We start from the raw sequence: 23,345 nt of genomic DNA, 5'->3' as shown, positions 1-23,345 counted from the left end.
TATTTTGCCAACCTAAATATACCGCATATTTGGAGTATTTGCTTACGTCCGCCAATTTCGGCGGATATTCAGCTAATTTCTTTTGTGTAGACATAATCCAGGGAAGGAAACTGCTTATGGATGCAGTGGCGCGCGGAATGGTGGGGTGACAATTATACTGCTGGTTAACAATGCCCGTTAACCGCCCCTTGCAAATCACTGGATCCCCACCAGCCAAATGGGTGCAATGGTTATGATCAGGCAATATGATGCATAGAGCTTCGTTGAATAGATTGGGTATCTTCTCTTTGCATTTGGTCTGATTTAGTATAAAAACTTTAAGTTGAACGATGTTCTCCTGAAATTGACCCCAAGTAATGACAGAGCAAGCACTTCCATCTTCAGGTTCAGAATCAGCAAGAAGAATAGGTTCAGTCAAATCTCTTTTCATGTTGATATCACGATTTAATTTTATCAACGCTATTCCTGGCTCATTTAATCCATATTTTCCATTATTGATGTAATTGATTGCTTTCCTCCATTTTCTGCGATTATTTTCGGGATATATTTTCTTATTTGCTTGAATCCCAAATTCTATATAGCCGAACGCTTTAACTTTTGTATTGTTGACAAGATCTTCCGCGTAATCTGTTATTATAATATTCTTTGACAATATGGCACCGATACCCATGTATTCCTTTTCCCTTTTCACCAACACCAACTGTCGCGTATATCTGGTCGACTGTTCTTCAAGCGTTGCTTCATCCCCGATAGTCGAGTTAGAAATTAGAAGAATATAACAAATCGTTAAAAGCAATAACATTAAATTTTTATGGAATGACAAATTCGAGACACTTTCTGATTTCTAAAAAAAAAAAAACTCTGAAATATCTAATATTAAATGTTTGTATTGTGTGATGTCAAAACAATGTTCGAATCTTTCATTTTGCTTATTTCTCCTTTTTGTGCGAGTGAAGGAAAACGGAAACTAAAATTTTCTTATATGGAACTATGGCCACATTTGGTTGGCAATCATATATCAACAGGGGCTAAATTGAATCTTTCTTGTGCAGATACAGTGAATAGTAATGGACGTTCGGTTCCTAACCGTGTTTACCTGTGCACTGAGCTAATGTGCTTTTTGATACTTGTTCAGTTAACAGCAAAAACGTCGATACTAGAGCGTCATTTTTCAAAAATAGTCCCCGGCTTGCGTGCATCCAGAAAATACTTCAAAAGTGTCAAAATCTGCTTCGGCATAATCCACTCCCGACTTGCGGTTGACATATGTTCATCTAGATCAAATGGCTTTTCTTCGTTTTCAAAGACGTTTCCGCCTTTCCAATGTTTCCACTGGAGCTGGTTTCCGTGTAAGATAAAGTTTTTATAGTCTATAACCCTTGTGCGACATATTAAGTTTGTGCGGACATATGTAACACGCAGAAGGGCTTAATATAGACCCATCTTTTATTATGTCGATAGATTCAGAATCATGCTCAACACTGTGTGCTCGTCCGTCCGTCTGATGTCTGTCCATGTATTTTTTGTTCAATCTACAACTGGCAATTTGCAAGACATGACGTGTTTTGACCCAACGACGAGGGTTATTGAAAACGGGTCGTATCGGTTCACTTCTTCGCCCACTCTTCATATAACACCTTATTTTGATGAAGGAAAATTACAATTTTCAAAATTTTTCGACTCGCCGAGTAATAGCACGTCGACATTCTAAATTGGTACGAAAAATTGGTTTGGCTGGGCAACTTTTTGAACCCCCTCTCATATGACAGTTCCTACGAAAACTGAATCTCTTTAATGTAAAAGGGTATAACTTTCAATATTTCAGAGTGAAAATTGGATCATAGCAACAAATTGATAACGAAGTTGGCTTTACCGAACTTGGACCACCCATTTTTTAGATACCACCATGGACTCCCTGGTAATGTGAGCCCTTATAAATCAAAACGCCCTAGTTATTAATGTTTTATGAAGAAAATTTGTTCATGATAGTACTTTGACATAAAAATTAAGTGCACTAACTTTAAGCCACATGGGTCTATAGCTTGAACCCCACTCCAATAAACCCTTCAGAAAAGATTTCATTTCGAATATTTTACGATGAAAACTGATCTATAACGCAAGAATTAGCAGAATGGAATTTGGATCACTAGGACGCTTTCTTAGGAATATTGCAAAACGCATGTAGAAGAATTTTAAATTATTTTCTTAACAATGGGCAGTTGGCGGATAGGGAAGAAATTTGCCCCAAGTTGGGGATTGATAGAAGTTTCAATCTTTTTTTTAAAACCCTTACGTTACGTTTGGTATGGCCACGATTTTGCTGGCAAAGATACACTCTTTACTGAAACTCTGATCGCCGGAATGTATGGCATGTGGCACCGTGTTGTTGAAATCACATGAGGTCCGTTTACATGCTGTGATATCTCCGATCAGCCTGTCTACGCAATGTAAAGGCGAACCAATTCTAGAATAGTTGCATTCTTCATGAAAGGGCAAAAAGTTTGGTTTTATTTTTATTTTATTATACTGCCGTCGCTTTTGAAAGAGCTCGGGATCATTCTTTACACAATCGCTACGACTTACATATCGATTTTAAAATGTTTACATGTAAGTGCAGAGACTACAGAGTAGTGAAATTTTAAATTCTTTCAATCTCTGACGAAGTGAAAAAGAAAATTTCTGAAATATGATAAATGATTCTTATCAATGGAAGAGGGAAAAATTTCTAGCATAGTTTACACGTTGGCTACATTCTCTCATCATGTAGTCAGCTAATAAAAACTTAAGCAAAAGAAAAAGGTTAAAAAAGAGTTTCAATTTATCACCAAGAGCCCTGTCGAACTTTGTCTTGCAATTCTTTCGAGGGAGAAGGGAAACAGTTAAATTTTCAAAACCGTTAATATCTCTATTTATTTACGCAATTTTTGGTAGCAATAAAGTTTTCCATTCCATTTTCTTTACTTTCTTTATGCGAAAAATGGTTTTGCTTTATGTTTTTTGCTGGGTATGAAATGAAAAATCTTAGCATTAAATTGCATCAGAATGGGAACTACGAGGAGAATACGCTATGTTACAATATATTTTACAAATTTACTTAAAAAGTTACCAAATCATTCAAGTGAAATGAGCGATACGAAGAAGAAATTCTTAACTTGATATATATTCGCGTAAAGTTTGTTTCAAAACAATGTTTCAAAATTTTTATGTGAATTGACTTTATCTTTTAAACAAATACACTTCATGAAAAAATTAACAGAAAGTGGGTAGCGATGAAATTTAAATGCGTTTCACGGCGAACCTTTTTTACTCATCACCTCACATCTGTGCATTGGAGTTCAAAAAACTTTTGTGAGCCTGATAGAACTGGCGTGAAGTTTTGAATTGAATCTACGCTATCTTCACACTTGGTTCGCGGCTCTGCTAAAGTAATAGTTAATTGAACGCTACAAAATGATTGAAAATCCTGAACAAGAATAGAAATACAACCACAAATAAAATAAAAAATTGTACCGATATATTATAAGAAATTCAAAAAATATTTTTTTCCTACCTTTTACCACGTAGTGCTTGTATAGTATTGGCGAAAAGTTGCGCACAACGCACAAAATGTGTATAAAAAATTTTACCGAATTTCGACATGTACTGATTTTTGATAAGGTTTAAAGGAAGGTAAAAACTAACAGAAATACCTAAATTCATTTCATCATAATTGTGCGCGATTCATATTGAGACAAATGGCGTCAACTCAATAACGTGCATATAATTTCTTAAACAAGTGCATGGACAAACGCGCTACTATTGCAAACGTATGTCCCTAATGCGTAACCTTTAACATACATGTGGAATGAAGCCAAAAACATTATGTGCACAAAAACGAACATTTCATTAGCAACATTCATTAGCAACATTCCATAGCAACATTCCATAGCAACATTCATTAGCAACATTCAAAAGCAACATTCCATAGCAACATTCATTAGCAACATTCATTAACAAAATTTCGTCTTTAGTGTCTAATGTATGTGGAGAGGATGTCTAATGTATTGGCGAAATTCGAGGTGATAGACCGGCGCCATGGTAATGAAATTACGTTTTTCTGATAGGTTTAAGCATTTTTCACGACAAATTAAAAGTCTGTAGTCGGGTAATGTCTCTGAAAACGGTTATAACACGATTTGGACAATGCATTGTATCAGTATTTTCCATTAGACTTACAAGCAATAACTTAGCATTTTTGGTTTTGTGCTCGTAAGTAGCGGCTTATTGTGTTTTATGTGTGCACGTTCGCTAATATTATTTAGTTTTAATACATATTTTACATGTTTGTTGTTTATTTCGCAATAAATTGTAACTTAGCAAAGACATTTTTCGTGAAGGCACGAACCATAAAAATGTGGGTTATCTTGGTGGGCTATCTTCACTTCAGCCTGATAGATGGTACTCAATCGGAGGCATTTTTATTTTGTATAATAATGTACAAATTTGGGTCTACTGTAGGCGCGAATTGCTTTCGTTTCGTTAATGAGAGTAATCGGAAAACATTATAGGGATTCATACACTAATATCGGCTAAGAACTGCAAGCTATATATATTTTTGTCCATTGGCTGTGGCATGATCGTTCGTGCAACTTGGCCTCTGGCCATTAGATACCAAATTTCAGTGCTTTACACTAACAAACGACAAATGCACCTTGATGGTGAACCTTGATGTATGAACAAATTTCTTATATGTATTTGTGTGGGCTACAAAAGAAATGAGAAATCTAGTACATATTCACCCGACTATAGTCGATATAATAAAAAGTCTTTGCTATAATAATCTTCTATGTAAAGATTAGGTTGTGCTTTAGAAGACGTGAAAACAATAAAACTTTGAAATTCCAATTGAATTGTGACTTGAAACCACGCGAAATATAAAAATGGAGATTCGCCAAGTATAAGTTCGAAGGCTTTTACGTACATTAAGTTTTGCAAATCATCGTTGGCTTTTCTAATTGAATAGTGCAACCGTACGGAATTTAATAATAATAACGACAAAGAGGACCACAATTCTGATAATCATTAAAAAATCAAGAACGGAAGTTTCTTATGAATTTGTTCGAAAGGTTGAAAAAATATATATATATGTGTAAATTTACTCTGCTAGCTTCTACTGAAATGTTTCCATTAAACTTTCCTTCAAGTCGATTCCGGAGGATTTCATTTACTCAATAAGAGGTTTTTAATGCCTCGTTTGTAGAGGAATTCAGCAGTTTGCTCAATAAGCTCATAGTACGCTCAATACCTTTTCTGCAGAGAGCTCAGCTGGGGCTTAGGTCAAAACGATATGGTGGGCGAGACATTCATTAAATTTATATGATTGTGCCATTGGCTGCAATCGACTTGCGACCCAGTGTTTTTGTTCGAATGTGAGCAAACGCGCAACCCAACGTGCGTTCTTCCTTGTTACACCTAACTCTTGGTTTTATATGTGACAAACGCGCTTGTTCGACTGCCTCGCCTGGTGATCTTGACAGTTTATTTTGATCGCCGCAATAAGTCATTGTCAGCCTATCTCAAAATTTCATATGACCGGGCAGAAATGCGATATACAGCATCCCATTTGTCTTTAACTTGTGTAAGAATATTATTTTTTTAAACGAAATAGTTAATGGCGCCCTCCTCAGTACTTTCTAGTTTCACAAAAACTTTAGTGCCGGGACACCATTGTCAGATGACAAGTGTGTGTTCAAAATGGCTGAAATTCTGTCGAGTAACGTATGCACACAAATATTCGCACGCTGTCATCAACAAATGCTGTCATCTCCAGGTATAGAGCGGATACGTTATCAACAACTTACCTGTGTACCTAAGTTATTTTAGAATTCACGCTTATCGTTAATTACCGTACGATTCTAAACCAATTCAGGTGCGCCGGTTTATGCAACCGGGGGTTTTGGCTAAGAATTGTCACAAAAGTTGCGATAGAATGTTAAAAATCGAGACAATTCTTATCTATTGCCGCCTATAACGTTGAAAATGAAACCAATTCGTATGCGGAACATATTCCGGGGATGCGGACTCCAAATAAATGGTTTTCCGGAAGCCTGATGAATACAAATCGAGAACTAATTGGATATAGGTCTGTATACCTTACACCACTTGGTGATGCAAAGGTATATTAATTTGTGCAGAGCTATGTAACGCGAAGAACGATTTAAGAGTGGCCCACATTTTATGGTACTGATCGAGCTTGTCTATCCGCCTTTTTTTCTTATATTCACACATACAGGTCGCTATTTTTGGAAAAATTTGATGACATGTGCTACACTGACCAGTTTGGACCCAAGGACGAAATCTATTGAAAATTATCTTATCTTTTGGATGACACCGCATAAATGGATGCCTTCGATAAGCAGGCTTTCATGGAAAGTATGCCTTAGCATGAAAACAACGGGTATTGTTTGGTGTGTTGTTACCAAAACGAATAAATAAATGTGTTAGGCGAATGGATATAGGGTGTCTAATAGTCGGGCTTGCCCGACTATAATATTCGTATGTGTTTTAATTTAAAAACAACGATCGCAGAGAACATCAAACTAAATCTCGTATTTTTACTAACCATTTGTTCCCTTTTAACATTATCAATACTCTTAACTTATTTAAATGTTGTTAGCAGTACAGCAGAGTTAGCAGCAGATATTCTAATTACTTAATATTTTTAATCTCTTGATTGGTTAATTACCACTCAATTCTACTTAGAGAGAAGTGAAAGACTACTTACAATTGCGACAGATTTTTGTAGGTTATCTACATATTTGTTGTTTATCTATTTTTAAAGTAAATAAATTCAACTTTTTTACCGAAAGGTAATATTTTATAAGCTTAATAGTTATTTGTTTTTCTTTAATTTGCATTTTTCTGCTTTCCATTAAAAGGACTACGTACTTTTATTAGGGCTTGTTTTTTTTTTTTTGTTTTTAATAAATGCATATATGTATGTACATACGTGTGACCTGGCATGCATTTAAATGTATATATATCGCACTTAAAAAAACAATAACATATAAAATTAAAAAATAACAAAAAGTAGCAAAGTTATATCCGGCTTGGGGCGAAACCTAAATAGTAGACTAAAGCCCATAAAGTTTTCTTGAATAGTGGCGCAGTCCGTAGCTTTTTTCCATCGAACTCTTAAAGTGTTCGATTAAGTACGAATGCTGGGCAAATCGGTCGCTGTTCTATGCTGTTCTATAGGTAACAAATACAGTGAAAATGTAATCACTTTAAACATCTCCGAAATTATTAATGAACGTAACGCGCATCGTTTCAAATTTCATATGTATGCATAAACTGTTACGCTTTCGTCATCTATCGTGCATTGAGAAAAGCTATGGAATGGACCGATGGACATGCAAATATATTGTTAAATCAACTCTCATTTATACTCATCAACAATGTTTACATCATTATAGCGAAATAATAAAACTAACATACTTTCAATCTCGATAGCGGATATTGACGCTATTGGTGACGCTAAGGACAACAATAAAAGCAATGACAACAGCACAATGTACGACTACAAAATATCGAATTTATAACAAAGCTATAAACGAGAAACGAGAAACATACGCAAATGACAATTTATTGCTGGTTTTTACACAATATCCACAATTTTAAATCCACAAGGAAATGTATTGCGGTTGTCAGACAGAAAAACGAAAGCAAACCAAACCAAACGAATCGAAACGCAAACAAATCGAATGAAAAAACAAAAATTTTTTTTAAATAACTAAAGCCAGGAGGTTCTAGATATCGTTGAACGAATTTCAAGCACGCTTGCAGCGTGAGACAGCGAGTTTTTAAAGCAAGGTGACGTTTATGTTTCTCACTAAAATCTGTTAGAAAAAATATGTTTAAAAAATTGTTACTTTATGAAGAGATTAAATCACTAACATCTAAGGCTATTCGGCTTTATTGAGAACTCTACCGCACTTGAGATTCGAACCCACGATCATTGAGTTGTGAGGCGAGATCCTTTGCCCACCCGGCCACTTAAAGAGAGGATGAGTAATGAGAAATATTTATATTTCCAAGAGTATATATGGCCGATTAGTTCATTTCTCTGAACTTTTCAACTTGTGACTTGTGTGTAAAAACAGATATAGAGCGATTGATTGCTTTGCTTTCAATGCATGTTATATATGGTCCATTTAGGCATATCTGAAAATCTGAAAAAAAAATCTGAAATTACTGAAAATAGGGCGTATTTTTATTCCTGCTGCTCGAGCGCTTAGAACGTCCATTAACATGCTAAAGTACTAATGGCCATGATATTTTCCAATAATAAATGAAAGGCAAATGGGCGTATAGACAGGTGTGAGTAAATTATTTCACGATATTGAATAGGTTATGTTATGGAGTCGAGAGGTCGCAGGCCGATTAACAAAACTAGTAATACCAGCTTTCAATAGCGGATAAAGAGTCATATTGAGGACGGAACTTTTTTAAAACAAAGCATTTTACACGTGGACGTGCATTTACAACAGCAATGTGAGGCAAACATTAATACAAAGCGCATTTTTTTCATATTTCGGACATTGTAATTAAAATGCTTTCGTCGAGACCATTTTGAAAGCTGATAGTTTAGCAGGCAACTAAACAATATTAGAATGTAAGCCTCATAAGAATTCGACTGCCTTACCGTTTTTGGTTATAGATTCAGTCGTTCGGATTTTCGAAAAGTGATCAATAACAAGTGCAGAATCAAGTTGAACTGGTTTAGAACCATTCACAATAAGTCCTATTTTGCAGAAGCTGGAAAATGAATAATTTTCTATATAATTTTTGATATAAGCTTACTTTTCAGATCAAAGTAAGCATTTGTTAAATTATCCTAAACAAAATTATGTGATACAAATAAAAACACTAAAGTGGGCCACGGCCCGCTATTAAATAATATACACCGGCTTATAGTTTGTTATTCATATAACAACTTTTCAAAATGAAGCGGTTCGGTTCGAATCATTTTCAATAGCATTCGCTGTTGGGCCAAGAAAGGTCGGTTTATCAAATTTCATTGAAATATCTCAATAATACATAAACATAAGCTTAGATCAATTCGGAATCACTTTCAAGCGATATAATAAAATATGGGTCTATCTCAAGTCCCTCCAGGTGCTGCATATTCAATCAGCGTAGGACTTATTGCTTGACGCGTGATTGTAGGTGTATTTGCGAGTGCATGTTGCCATCTTTGAAATCAGTAAAAATCCCAAAGTAAACAAGGAGATATGTATATATATAGCGCCTATTTTTTTTAACTTAATCTGAGACTTTTAAAGTTAAACTTAACAAATATATCAAAGAAACGAAGTTTTCACAAGAACTTTTTGAAAACTTTGGCAATTACTTGTATCAAGATTGAGACCAATTTTTGCTAGGAATGTAAATTGTAGTTCCTGGTTATTTTTGTAGGCGTTCAGGAAAGAGCAAGAGATAGGGAGGGTGTGGCAACAGCCTAGTAGGTGTGACCGATCGGCAGAGCACTGACTATAGCTACGGCCAAAGTAAACTCTGCCGCACATAGGATTTGAACCCGCGAATACTAGCTTGGTAATCGCGACTTTTATTAGGCTACCCATGCGAAGTTGTAGTTTTTCGACCACTGCAGCGTAGCGATTATATCTTGACTTAATCGGAAACCGTTCACTTGGGTACGTTTCGCCTTAAGTTTTCGAACTAGACGCGTTGCAACAGCAGACACAGAAATGCATATGTGACACATATGTGTAACAAAGGCTAAGAATTACACATAACAAGACTAAGTTGACCCGAAATACATATTCCCAGCCTTGTACGAAGACCACAAAAACTCGATATTAAGTAATAATGAAAAAACTAAATTCAAGAAGCGGTGAAAGACACTTTGTTGTTGAACCATTCGTTGAATAGACGAACTAAACTCGAGAGAGAGGGAAGAAAAATTTATTATTTTCAGTTTCCTTTATAATAAATAATGTTAAATATATAGTCTTTTGCATGTTAGCAATCTTTTAGATACCACGTGAATATATTTAAAATTCTTAGGCGGTTACTGCCAAATGTGTAAATATTACTTCATGATATAAACATGTATACAAGTAAGCGTACCAAAGTGTACCCTTCTACATCTAAACATAATGTGAACGAATGCACATGTGCTTAGATGTACAATTTCATAACGAGAGACGATATAGATATAAAATAATTTTGTAGTCTTATAGGAAATGTTTAGGAAATTGTTGTTATGACCAATCGAGGAAGTCGAGCCAAGAGAGGATAAATTTTAAACATGCAAAAGCAATACTACGAATACTATGAGAATTAATAAAATATAGCCATGATGTAGTTAGCATACAACCAACAAGACCAGCTCTATACACGTCCCCATTCTAACCAGACGCACTCACAGACCCAGATAAACGTATACGTTTATGTTTTGCCTTTACTTAACACAAATGTGCACTCAAATGAGTGGTTTGGTGGTAATCAAAATGTTGAATTTATACTTAACATGTTCTATTTAAGGTTTATTAAGGAGAACATTTATGTAAAATAAAATAACAACAACTTTTCCGAAACGAAAGTTATTTATGATTTAATATATTGTGCCAGCTGGATATGCATCTATAGAGATATACGTGTGAGCAGTTATGCTTACGCTTGTGCTGCTTATGTGCTGCTTCCATCGAGGTTTTTTATATTCCCCATTGGATTGCAGTTAAACGGGAGAAGTGTTCCATATATTGTTGTTATTGCCTCCCACATTTCATCATTTAGAGATATGAAATTTATCTTCACGAACCGTGTTTTAGTTAAGATATTATCTCACTTCGCAATTAATTACAGGCTGTGAGTTAAGTTTTATACAAAAAAAAAATCCTAAATAATTTTTATTTTCTAATGCAATTTGCTGATCATTATTTTTCATGACTCCATAGCATTATTATTATTATTATTATTATAATTTTTTTAGGTAAAGGAAGTAGATTTTTAGTCTCCAATAAAAACAAATTAAGCAACACAGCCTATCGGTTCTGCTTTTGAAAAGAAAATTAGTTCAAGTACGTCAAGTGGGCTCAACAACACAACATACTGTGTTCTGCAGCTGATTTTATGATCAATAGGACCATTTGTTCTGAATGCAATTTTTCTATTAGAGAAAAGTTCGGGCGGTCACAAAGAATGTGCTCTTAAAGACTTCGTTAGGATTCAGGCGTAGCGTGAATCACAATTTTATTTTGTTTTCTAACAATATAGATTATGTTGGCTCGAGAAAAGAACTATCGTTCAGGTGATTCTGTGCTTCTGAATTGAAATTGAATTTAGGATATCGTATAGCACCGACCGTTCCTTCTGCCTGTAGCACTTCTATTCTTCTAAATTTCTATTCATCCGTTAGGTCGCAATTTTAGAGATATTTTGATGAACACTGATATGTTGGCCTCAAAAAGGTATCCTATTGCATATTCCCTACTAGAAAAATTATTTAAAAGTTGAAAAACATCTTTCCCTGCTTTATAATAGAGAATAACTTTTGTAAACCCCTCACAACTAATTACATATGTATACCCTTTTTGTACTCATCACTGAGCGATACTGGACATATTTATTTTGTTAAAACATTTGCAACGTCCAGAAAGAAGCTTCACAAATGCGAGAAACTACATTTATTCTTGATCAGTTTTAAATTCCTAACCGATTTAAGAGTGGCCGCTTGTCGGCCTGCGTAATGTTTTGTTCCAAGCGTTCGACCCTTCGCGAAAATGAAGCTGTCGACTTCAAATTTGGTAGAAACAATAGAATGCTATTGAAGAAGGACTAAACCGTTCCGCAGACACGCCTACCAAGCCCTTATGGTTATGCAACGAAAACGGTGAACACCTTTGCTTTCCGTGTTTGTTACTTGTTACTCGTAGTGTACAGCACACACGTTATATAAATATGTCCGCTTTCATTCTGAAAATAGAATAAATTTACCACGTCTGCGCAATATTACAGGGAATGAAAATTTATTTCTTTTTTTTTATATTTAGTTTTTTCGACAAAAACGGTGATGGGTATAAAAAAGTCAGTCACGACCGAATATAATTTTTTTACTTCTTTAATTTTCAAATTGCAGGTAGACGCTTTAGTGGAGAAAAATTTTGGATCAATTTTAAAAGTAAGTAGTATTTTCAATCCTTAATTTAAGATGGAAATGATTTTTAAAGCAGAATAAATCTTTAAATGCAACCCTGGTTGCGAAATTATTAAATCAAATATGCATAACTGCTATGTTTTGCTGTCTTGGCTCTTACTAATAATTACATTTCGTACATCGTACGATGTTATGTCAACAGCATGGATGGCTTTCTGATAATTTAAAATTTATCAGAGTAAATTTTACACAAATTACCAAAAATATGCAGCAGTAACGCCTAGAGCATCTAAAGAATAATTGTAAGCAAAAGAGTTTTTCCTACTTGTACCGTAAGACGTAACTGAATCGCAGGAATTTCGCCAACAGTAGTGGAAGTGCGCATCGTAGCATACTTTTCGAATATAGGGGAACCTCTTCTACTTTCGATTGGCTGAGCTTTTTATTAAAGAAATTTTTAGACCAACTCGGACTCCTTTCATTTATCAGGGCAACATTGCAAACGAAACACGTGGAAAATCTTACGCTATATAAGATTGAACAATGCTGACAAAATACCATTTCTCCAAGTGCCCGCAATTTTAGAAGCATTTGCTAACATTCTGCACAGAGTTTGTGAAGCTGTTGGTATCAATAAGAGACGTAGTGCACGCGATTGATGTATTGGTTACTCGCTGTATAATTCACTTTAATGCACTTAGCTAAACGCGTTCCTCTCGTACATATCCAGCCTTAGATAGCAACATACATAAAAAGTGTCATTTCCTTTTAAAGCTACTGCCCTTGCTTGGCGTTAATCTCCTTTAGGTTTATCTGCTTTATTAAAGCATTATTGTATACTTAGACTAATATTCTAATCAGGACACGTATGGTTTTATTGTCATCTAACCCAACGGCTATCTAATTAAAATAACGTAAAAGAAAAGTATGTTCGACTATGATCGAATCTATGATATCCCTACCCTCTTTTCCTTAAAAAATAAAAAAAATCTAACGGGGAAAAAGGGGAAAAAAGTAGAATATCCACTAGCATGTGATTCATTTTGCACTTGAAAAAGGCATTTACTGAGAAACAATCATTTTCTAAAAATCTTTTCCTCTTTCTGGCTGCCATGTTGAAAGAACTATATTGGTTTGGCAGCATTCCAACTTCTCAATCGAGCTGCAACAACGTCCTTAAGGGCTTTTGCAATGCGTGGCCGAGCAAAAGGTTGACTTGCCATCTGTTAACCGCTATTGCTGGTCCTTTATGCAACAATTAATCGTTGAATTTGTCGGTCGATATTTGCCGGTAACAGTTTCATTCGGTTTTAGTAGCTCATATTGCACTATATCTTGCTACTATAAGCAGCAAAACTTTATGCTTATGAATATTCCCTTTCGTTGTCGATGGCTCCCATGACTTTTTGCGCGTACAAATGTCGTACTGGATTCACGTTTCATTGCCAGTCATACGAAACCAGAAGTGTACGCCAGTTTACGTCACAGAAACCGCTTCTTATTTTGCCTGGCAAGCAATAAAACCGCGATGTTGAAACGGTTTGAAATGGCGTTTTCAGTCAATACGTGCGGTACCCATTTTTTCTCTTTTCGGTTCCCCATCGCTTGTAAATGTCTAAGAATAGTTGATTCATCAACTGGTAGGCTGTTCGAAAGTGTTTTTAAAGTTTGAGCTGGGTTTTCCGTCCAATAAGTCTTGCACTTTTTGGTCTTCCAGGCCGTTTTTTGTCCTTGACATCAAAATCACTTGAACTTTTAAAAACCAACAAATAGGATATTATGGAGCAATATCATAAGCTTCTAAAATTGTTTGATGGGTTTCAGCAGCGGACTTTGTCATTTTCATCAATAGATGTCGCTGATTAAAATACATGCAAGCACCTATTGCATATACAACATTTGCGTTTACTTAGTTGACTTTTTAATTTTTCGTAACAAGACGCGTGGGATATACACGCTTGAAATACTTATCGTTGCATCTGCTGTAGCTTTTGGTTACTAAGCAAAGAAGCGATTTGCTTTTACTATCGACAATAAAAGTGTTTTTAGCTCATGTTGTATCGTAGACGTGTTCTTTGACAGATTTGACACATTTTCACTAAGAGTCTGTCCCCAAGAACTTCCAATGTATTGTAGATTTGAGGCCAGTATTTTAATTTTTGCGACCGGAACAATGTACAGCACCTTGCCCACATGCAGGTCGACTTGCATAGATTCAGACCTGACCTTCATCAAGCATATATATCTCCAAATGTCCTTCTGGGTGTCGCAAACGTTTTGATAAGCTTCGATGATGAATAAAATGTATGTGATAAATGTAAAATTATAATATAAGCATGTTATCTCATTACATAAAGTCGTAATTATAGTCGTAATGCTCAAAACATGAAGACAGCAGCAATAAGTACTAAAATTGTATATTTTAGATAACGTATCGTAATAAACACGTAAACTTTGTAACCAAGCTAATTAGTTATTTTCCCGAGGCACTCTATACAAAAATGTCATTTATTTTGAGGGCTTCTGCTTTATGGAAAGAGTACACATGTAAACTAATGGCCGCATATTAAAGGTTACCTATAAGAATACACTCAAGTCTTTAAAACATTGCGACAATTGTTCTGTTTCTGAACTTGAACCAAATTTTGTGACGTTGGGTAACTGCTCTCTATTTTCTAAATGAAAGCGTTAGAAGAAGAGATGACACCAAGCAAGCTATAACTTCTCCAGTTGAAAGAGAGAAATAATGTAATAGTTTCGAGAGAGACATGTAACCGGAGGGTGAGTGAGTAAGTGGCATGGCGAAGGAAGGATATAAAAAAATGACTTTGATATTAAAGTCGTGGAATATCCGTTGCCTATAGACTCAATTTTTTTCTTAATAACTCTTTGTCAAGTTTTTGAGAATAATTCGGAAGCAAACAGAGAAATAAAAATAACTCAGTTATGACTAGATTCCAGCATGAGAGAAGAGTGTTTATATTATTGAAAAACTCGTCAGAAAAATCAAGCTGAAGTTTGCTATTTTATCTATACGTTAGATATTCTTTCTTCTGATTATCATCCGTTTCACAACTCATAGCACGTTTGAATAAAGCTTTCATTCTCATTGCGTAGTCGAGGAATTCCTGCTTTCGTGGGAGGTCTTAAAACTCGAGCAAAACTAGCGATGGATAGCGCACTAAATGATCATTCATAGGCAAGCTTTCTTCAAGGATAAAATCTGCATTAAATTCGTAAATTTGTATACCGACCGAGTGAAAGTTGCTACCAATTATCGATTATGGATTAATTTGGTATTAGTTTAAATATCGTCATGATGTCTATATTTCTAAATCGCTCAAGAAATTAAAAAGAAATTCCAAACCTCTCGTCACTGCTTATTGTTTTTTATTATTAGTCAATTTTTTATTTTCTTCTTTCTTCATCACAGTATTATTGTATACAAAATTCCACGCAACAAGAAAAAAAAATAAAAAAAATTTACAAAAATTACGTAAATGCATAGGGATAAGCCTGCGAGATAACATCAGCATCTTGCCTCCAACAATTAAAGCACAGTCTTGGCATCCACGGCATTGGTCCTTGCGTCTTAGCTTTCTTCAAAGAACGAGCTTTTTTTCGATTATTGAATGCCCAAAGTTTGTACGGCTGCTTTTGACATTCAGACATTCGCCGCCACCTCTTGCCAGCCGTCTTGCATATGTCAACTTGCCTCAACTTCCTAACACCGCCCTCCTTCAGCGTTTGCCGAAATTCGTAGAGGTAGACGAAAAAGGCAGACCCCGCCGTGGATTTCTTGTAGATCTCATTCTTGCATTTAGATGCAGATGCCCGTGCACACTGCATGGTGTTTTCGTCGAATGCAGGAACACCACAAACAGACTTATTCTCCGACATCTTTCACAGTAAATTTTAAATTAAATTTTAATCTGAATTTCACAAATGGTTTCAAAAGTTTTAATTAAAAATTTTGCAAAAATAATTTTAAAAATATATTTGAAAAAATATCGAAATATTGTATAAATGGCAAATAAAAATTTTCTATTTGTGTCAAAAGGAAAGAAATCAAAGTGTACATTGAAGTAAATTTGAAACGTCGATGCATAGGAGTGAAAAAATGTATAATTTCTAATCTATTGCGTAGGCTTTTATATCACCTACTTTGCTCAACTATACTATTACAAATTATTTAATTAATATATACAGACAGCGAACAGATCGATTGCTACGCATTTAAAAGGCGGCCAGTTGGTCAAAGAAATGTTAGGATTCGATTGAAGCGAACACACTCGATTGTTATTTGCGTTGTATCAATCAGAAAAGAAGGCGCACTCTTTTAATCGAATTGGGTTTGACTTATGTCTCGATGAGGTCACTGATACGTGAAACTATCAAAAATTAACATTTTCTTGTGGAAAGCAAGAACTTTGAAAGTGATAGTGCTTTAAAGATACAGAACGTCTCCATCGTGCACCTTCAACACCCTTTGCATGGTATGCGATGAACTGGCTTTAGCTTAACTGTAATCAAATCAAATTTGAAATATTTAGATGACGTTTTCAGTTCATTTGCTTTGCAGTATTTCATGCTGATACATTTTTAAAGCAATTCCACACAATATTTTATCTACCTTTACTTAACAAACCATCTTCTAAAGGTTCGGAAAGGGAATGGTATCTTGCTCAAAGATGCTTAATCCATTTGAAATTATATGTTTTTCTAACCCATCTAAAGTAATCCAATGCAATATTTCACACTATTCATAGAAATGGAAATCGATTGGTAAAAATAAAAATATTTTTGAAATATTCGGTGAAAGAAAGCTTAGCTCCGCAACTACCAAGCTAATGATGGGTATCTATAACTCTCCTCCTGCATAACTTTCTCGTCTATTTTCATTTTATCAATAATAACAACAACATTTTTCGTCTTCCTCCCTATCATGTGATGCACAGCACCAGCCACTGATTCACGTGTAGTGTCTATAAAGCAGAGGAAAAAGATATAAAGCAAATGACTACAATGTACGGGATCTTTTAATATAATTTTAAAAGAAACTTCGAATTATATAAAAAATGAATTTCGAAATTTGAAAAGCATTTATAAAGAAAATGTTATCTGAATAAAATCCCTAATGTCCAAGGTTCGTAGTTCTTTAAAATCTGCAAACGTAAGTACCTCAAAAGTAGATCTCAACACGCTAAAACACTTGAAAAAGAATTACAAATTCATTATATTCTTAACAACATTTTGGATTTTACTAAAATATCCCAAGGAAACTTATTCACAAGGAAAGAAAACGTCACATCTCTCTACCGCGCGCGCAGATGATTACAAATAGCTATTATCGTTCGTTTTTCCCTTATGTAAAACAACATTTTCTTACAGATACAGATGCTTTACCATTGCCTTTAGAAATTTCAGGGCTAGATTTCAACTGCACCTTTTCACGATTTTTTCCAGCCTAATTTGTATAGGGCTGCTTTTCACAACCCGACAATCCTCGCCATTTCTTACCGACATATGGTAACATGGGCCAACTTTTGACTAGTCTTGATAAATTTCTTTATACACTTGACATATAATATCCATAATTGACCGTTTCAATATTTTCAGTCATTTTGAAAATCATCACAAATTATTTTGATTATTTACAAAACATCCTACAAAAATTGAACGCAAAGAATTAATTAAAATTTTTATATAAAAAGAAAAGAATGTGAAATTAAGAAAATAATTTGCTTTCTAAAAAGAAAGGTTATACATAACTTATTGAAGACAAATGCTCTTGATATGTGCAGATCCTATCTTCTTAAAAGAGTTAAGTAGCATCACCTGCATTGTAAGTAAAAGTTTATAAGAATGTTATCGCATGGGATAAAAAACTTATTATTCAATAATATTCTGATGGTAACAGAATTTCGACTTTTACTGATACTTAAAGAATATAGAGTTACATAATAACAATAGCGACCGCCACAAAGTTAGGCCGTCTGTTTTTTACTTGTTAAGTTTTTGAAAAATGCTACTTACGTTCTAAAACTTACTAGGTTCATTTCACGATCTGACACAGTCGGTCACTTTTGATGATTTATTCGCGATTCTAAAAACAGATTCGATTCTCAACGAGTATTGTGATTTAATATCTCTTCGCAATTCCAGTTCGAGTTTATTTTTAACAGACAAACTAACATGTTTTCCTTCCATCGCTTATATCAGTTCATATTGAAGATTTGTGAGCTTAATGTTTTTCATACGCTTCAATAAATTTTCATGAAAATCTTCCGTAGGCTTACGAAGACACTTTTCTTCGAAAAAACAAAAATGGAAATAATTTATCTTTATCTTCCAGTATAACAGTTTTGCATTATACATACATATAAAATAATTTATGTAAATTTCCACGCTAGCGTTGATGAATGTATATTTAAAAAATTAAAGATTCGTTTTTGATTCTTACTTATGCAGTTTCCATTGGTTTCATATCTACCACTAAAGGTTGAAGAGCATGTTCATTTTGTCCAGGCGGAAGCTTCGAGTATATTTGTATTTTTGTTCAGCATCAAACTCTAAATTGATTTAAGCGTGTCCGTCTGGCTGTCCGTCTGATTAATGTTCATGGTAAATATTCCCTCGATCGCAAAAAAAAGGTATGCGCTTCAAAATTGGCAGAACCATAGGGAGTTTTTGCATGCAGATTAGCACTGAAATTGGGTCAAATCGGTAAAACGACGTGCCCACAGTACGATACAACTTGAAACGACTTCTGTTTTCAAAAATATAAAATCTATCTGCCAATTGCTATGGAAAACGTATTTAGGGTCGCGAAAATGGAAATATCTGGTTCGGCCACGCCCTGGCAACGTTATAGAGCCTAAATTTTAGCCCCCCTCCCCCGCCTCTTTTTAGTCCGTGATGGGTATAAAACATCCACTCGTAGCCGAATATTGCATTGTTGTTTCTTTTATTTAATTTTATTCTTTGTATAGCCTGAAGATATATATATATATATGTATACATTTGTATATATGTATATACACTTATTCTATGCTTATTTTTTATAAAATGACAAGCTATTTATCAGCGTTTAATTTCATAAAGAATAAAGAAAAGTGTAATATTTGTTTATAGCTTACGCTTCATACGTTACAAACGTATGTTGAGGTTCATGGATCTGTGAGATACTCGAAAAGATGTAAGGCAAACTTGGTTTTTTTACCTATCATTTCCTGAATCGGGCTACTTTTACAAACACCTCTCATGTAACGCCGTTTTTTAAAAGAGTCCTTATAACGCAATTTTCTTATATACAACAGTTTTGGCAATATTTGCTGAAACTTGTAGAACATTTGAATGGTATTTGGATTCCAAAAAATTGTATAAACTTTTACTTGGCAAGATGGGTTAAGTTTTAGTATTTTGTCAGAAAAATTAGGCAACTGTTCAATACTGTTTCCGATATATATATGTATGTACATGTATATCTATATATATATATATATACATATGCATATATAAATTTATATATATATGCATATATATTTATATATGCATACATATCGTGCCAAATTTGGATCACTTTAGTCTATTATTTCAGGATTCTTTTAAAAACTAAATCTCTATTACATCAGTGAAACATTTTTGTTTCCATTTCATTGTATAGTTATTCGTGTAGCGTGCTATAGTGGGGGACACAATCGATTACAATCAATCACAAGTTTTATATTATCCCAACTCTAACAATTTAATCTTAATTGCTTTCCATTTCTTTACGACGAGGTTCTTGTGAAATGACCGACTGATGTACATGCATTCACATATTTAAGCATTACGTCGATAATCCAAATAATTAAGACGTGCTGGTCAACAAATTCGTGAGGCTTTAATATTGTTTTATTCGAGACAAGTGTGTGAATATAAATTTTTATTGGCCATATATTACACTTCAGGTATATGCTCCATAAATCAATCCTTCTTTTATTCTTTCACAAGTGCTGATAATAAGTCCATTAATTAGACGTTGATTATTTATATTCTAAACATAATTTCAAATTTGAAATGCACCTAAATCTGACTGTCTGTCCATCTGTCTGTCTGCGCAACTGTGTCACATTTGTGGAAAACATTCCCCCGTTAGGGAAAATGATGATATCCCCCAAAAATTTGCAAAAGAGTTTGAAAATGAGCTAAACTTTTAAAGGGACACGCCTACAAGTCCCGCACGCTTATGCGAGAATATTTTGAAAATAGAATAAATCAGGCGCGCCCAACTTATACTACAGAACATGAAAATGTAATTCTTTTTTTTTTGACTTTTTTCAGGATAACTGTGTTGTATATAAAAAATTCGATGGCAACCGAAATTAATTTTCTTACTTGTTTTTCCCACTTTATAGACACTTGCGGCTGTCCTCTTTGTCGTTTGTCCTTGTCCTGGCACCATTTTGAGACGCAATGGACATATCTCTCTTCAACTCATTTACAAAAATCTCTTAAGAAATAGCATCAAGAATAGCTTTTTTCTATTTTTATTTAGACGAAATAGAAGCAATAGCATGCAAATAGGAAATTCATTTGATACTCATTGTAGATACTCATCTAACTTGAGAGGTGCAATATGCCTACAGGTACTATTTTAACCTCTCGCAAGTAAGATTTATTGTTTTAATCCGCACAATACCTGTAGGAATTTTGAATAAAGTTCACTCACTTTTATTTAATAATTTTAACAATTTTATTGGCTGCTTATATTGGTAATAAATGATTTAGTGTAATGCGAAAGATTAGATTTTTCGATTTATATATAATCGGCTTTTCATGGAAAAGACATCAGAATAGTTTCAATCATCATGAAGTTTCTTGCAGTGTTCGGTTTATTTGTGGTTAGCGTAAGCGCGGCGAATCTAGATGCTATCGCCAAACCAGGTTTTCTGGAAGGGCGCATTATCAATGGCCATGAAGCCGAGAAGGGTGAAGCTCCTTTCATTGTTTCTTTGAAGACCGGTAGCCATTTCTGTGGTGGTTCCATTATTGCTGAAAATTGGGTCTTGACTGCTGGTCACTGCTTGATCTTCGATGAATTTGAAATTGTAGCGGGATTACACTCACGAATTGATGAATCCGACGTTCAAATCCGCAAGGTTACCAGCAAGAGACAGCAATTTGTTCATGAAGGATACGATGGTGATGTTGGTCCCAACGATATTGGTCTCATCTACGTGGATAAACCTTTTAAGTTAAATGCTTTGACTCGTGATGGAACAGCTGCAGTGGCCAAAGTGGATTTACCATCCGGCAAATTCGAATCAACTGGTAAGGGTAAGCTGTATGGCTGGGGACGCGATAACTCAGGATTTTTACCCAACATTCTGAACACTTTGGACGTAGACATTATTGGATACGAAGAATGTAAAAATGCTTTACCTTCCGATGCTCCTATAGATCCTGTCAATATCTGTTCCTACACACCTGACGCTATTGATGGTGCTTGCAATGGCGATTCCGGTGGTCCATTAGTGCGCGTCACTCCCGACGGTACCGAGCTAGTTGGCATTGTATCTTGGGGTTACGTACCCTGTACTGCGTCAGCACTGCCATCTGTTTATACTTGGACTTCTGCTTTCGACAAATGGGTTGAAGAAACCACCAATAACTATGGCACGCCTAGTCAACTCGTTTAAATTATTTTGCCGTAAATGAACAAAATGAAAAATTTTTAGTTAAAAAACAAAACAGATTTGCGTAGTAGGATTGATCTTGAGTACTTCTCACCTAAAAGAAATGTATAATATATCAAGCAAATAAACTTTGACATCAATAAATTTCCGTTCAGTTCGTGTTCATTTAGTGACTTTCACATCCGACATATATTAAAAGAAAAAAAGTAAAAGACACGACAATGAGACACGAAGCACCATAAAATAGGCTACACCATCCGAATCATCTTGAATTGCGTTTGTCGTTAGGTCGAAACACGTCAGTGTACCAAATTTCAGCAAAATTGCAGCTTTCAGGTTGAAAATAATAATACATAATAGGGCGGACAGATGCACTGACAAGCTTAATTCAATTCACAAGTTGATTCTGAATCGACTGGTGTAATGAAAGGTGGTGCTATCGCAAGTCCGTCTCCGCAGTAGCTTAATGCACTCTTGTACCACAAGAGGTAGGCTATAATCAATATTAATTAATATTTAATTTTAATTAATGAGTAAAAGGATGTTCGGATGCAATGTGTTTAGCTTGCGTATCAAAATGCAATACAGACGAATATATGCTCGCTTTGACTTGGCTACATCATTTTACATGAGAGAACATTTGTACCCCACCACACAACATTGAAACTAAATTCGTATCATCAACACATTTGAAAGGGGAAAGGACAGAAACGAGTTCCTTAAAATGTACTTATTCTTGATCAACATCAAATTGTTAATCGATCTGAGTTTGTGTAATGTTGACACTAAATATTCTTCCTGTCGCAAAAGTTGACTTTTACTTTACTTTTTTTTTTGATAATATGACCAATCACCCAATGGGCATCGTCTCAACCTATAAAGAGATGACTGTCCAAAAAATGCGAAGAAAGAGGTAAGGAGTTGGCCGCAGCCTAGTAGATGTGTGCCCAATTGGTAAGTCATAAGCCTAAACCGATGAAAGACTCATTACGCTCAAAGTAACTGTACTGAGATGTAACTGGGACTGCGAACGAATTTTAGCCAATGCATTAGTTGCTCTTACATAAGCTCTTCTAACAACTTTTAGTCTCCTTTGAGGCAAATCAGAAACTTGAAGTGCAGTTCTTTTTCTCTGGTATTTCTCGCAATAATACATGATATGTGGCGACAGATATAAGTGGATGGATCATGAAAAATTAATATGTTTCTCTAATAGCTTCTAACGCCTCTTAAGGCATATCAAAATCTGTTACATTCCTTTGAAATTATTGGTTAACGAAAGATATTTGATTCGAAATTTAGATTATACTAAGCGATATATGTTGGTTTGCCTTGATGACAAAATACGAGGTGTATTCGAAAAGAGAGTGACGAGCAATGACGTGTGGGCCGGCGCATTATCGTCGTGCCACATACATGACTGGTTGTTCCGCAATTCTGCGCGTTGTTCTCACATTGCTTCACGTAAACCGCCCATAACTTCGGCGTAGTATTCCTTATTAACA

The 23,345-nt window shown here is 34.9% G+C and overlaps 1 protein-coding gene across 1 annotated transcript; it reads left to right on the top strand.

Annotated features, from left to right (window-relative positions):
• The first annotated feature begins 20,974 nt into the window (after positions 1-20,974).
• Positions 20,975-22,005, top strand: LOC119633354 (lectizyme-like). Its single transcript, XM_038026875.1, has one exon. It carries the CDS (start codon positions 21,013-21,015, stop codon positions 21,841-21,843), a length of 831 nt encoding a protein of 276 aa, XP_037882803.1. The 5' UTR covers positions 20,975-21,012; the 3' UTR covers positions 21,844-22,005.
• The last annotated feature ends 1,340 nt before the right edge of the window (positions 22,006-23,345 follow it).

The sequence above is a fragment of the Glossina fuscipes genome, unplaced genomic scaffold (genome assembly GCF_014805625.2).
Source record: "Glossina fuscipes isolate IAEA_lab_2018 unplaced genomic scaffold, Yale_Gfus_2 2, whole genome shotgun sequence".
NCBI classification, from domain to species: domain Eukaryota; kingdom Metazoa; phylum Arthropoda; class Insecta; order Diptera; family Glossinidae; genus Glossina; species Glossina fuscipes.
Note: the sequence above shows the minus strand (reverse complement) of the source record. Positions and strands in the feature narration are given on the sequence as shown.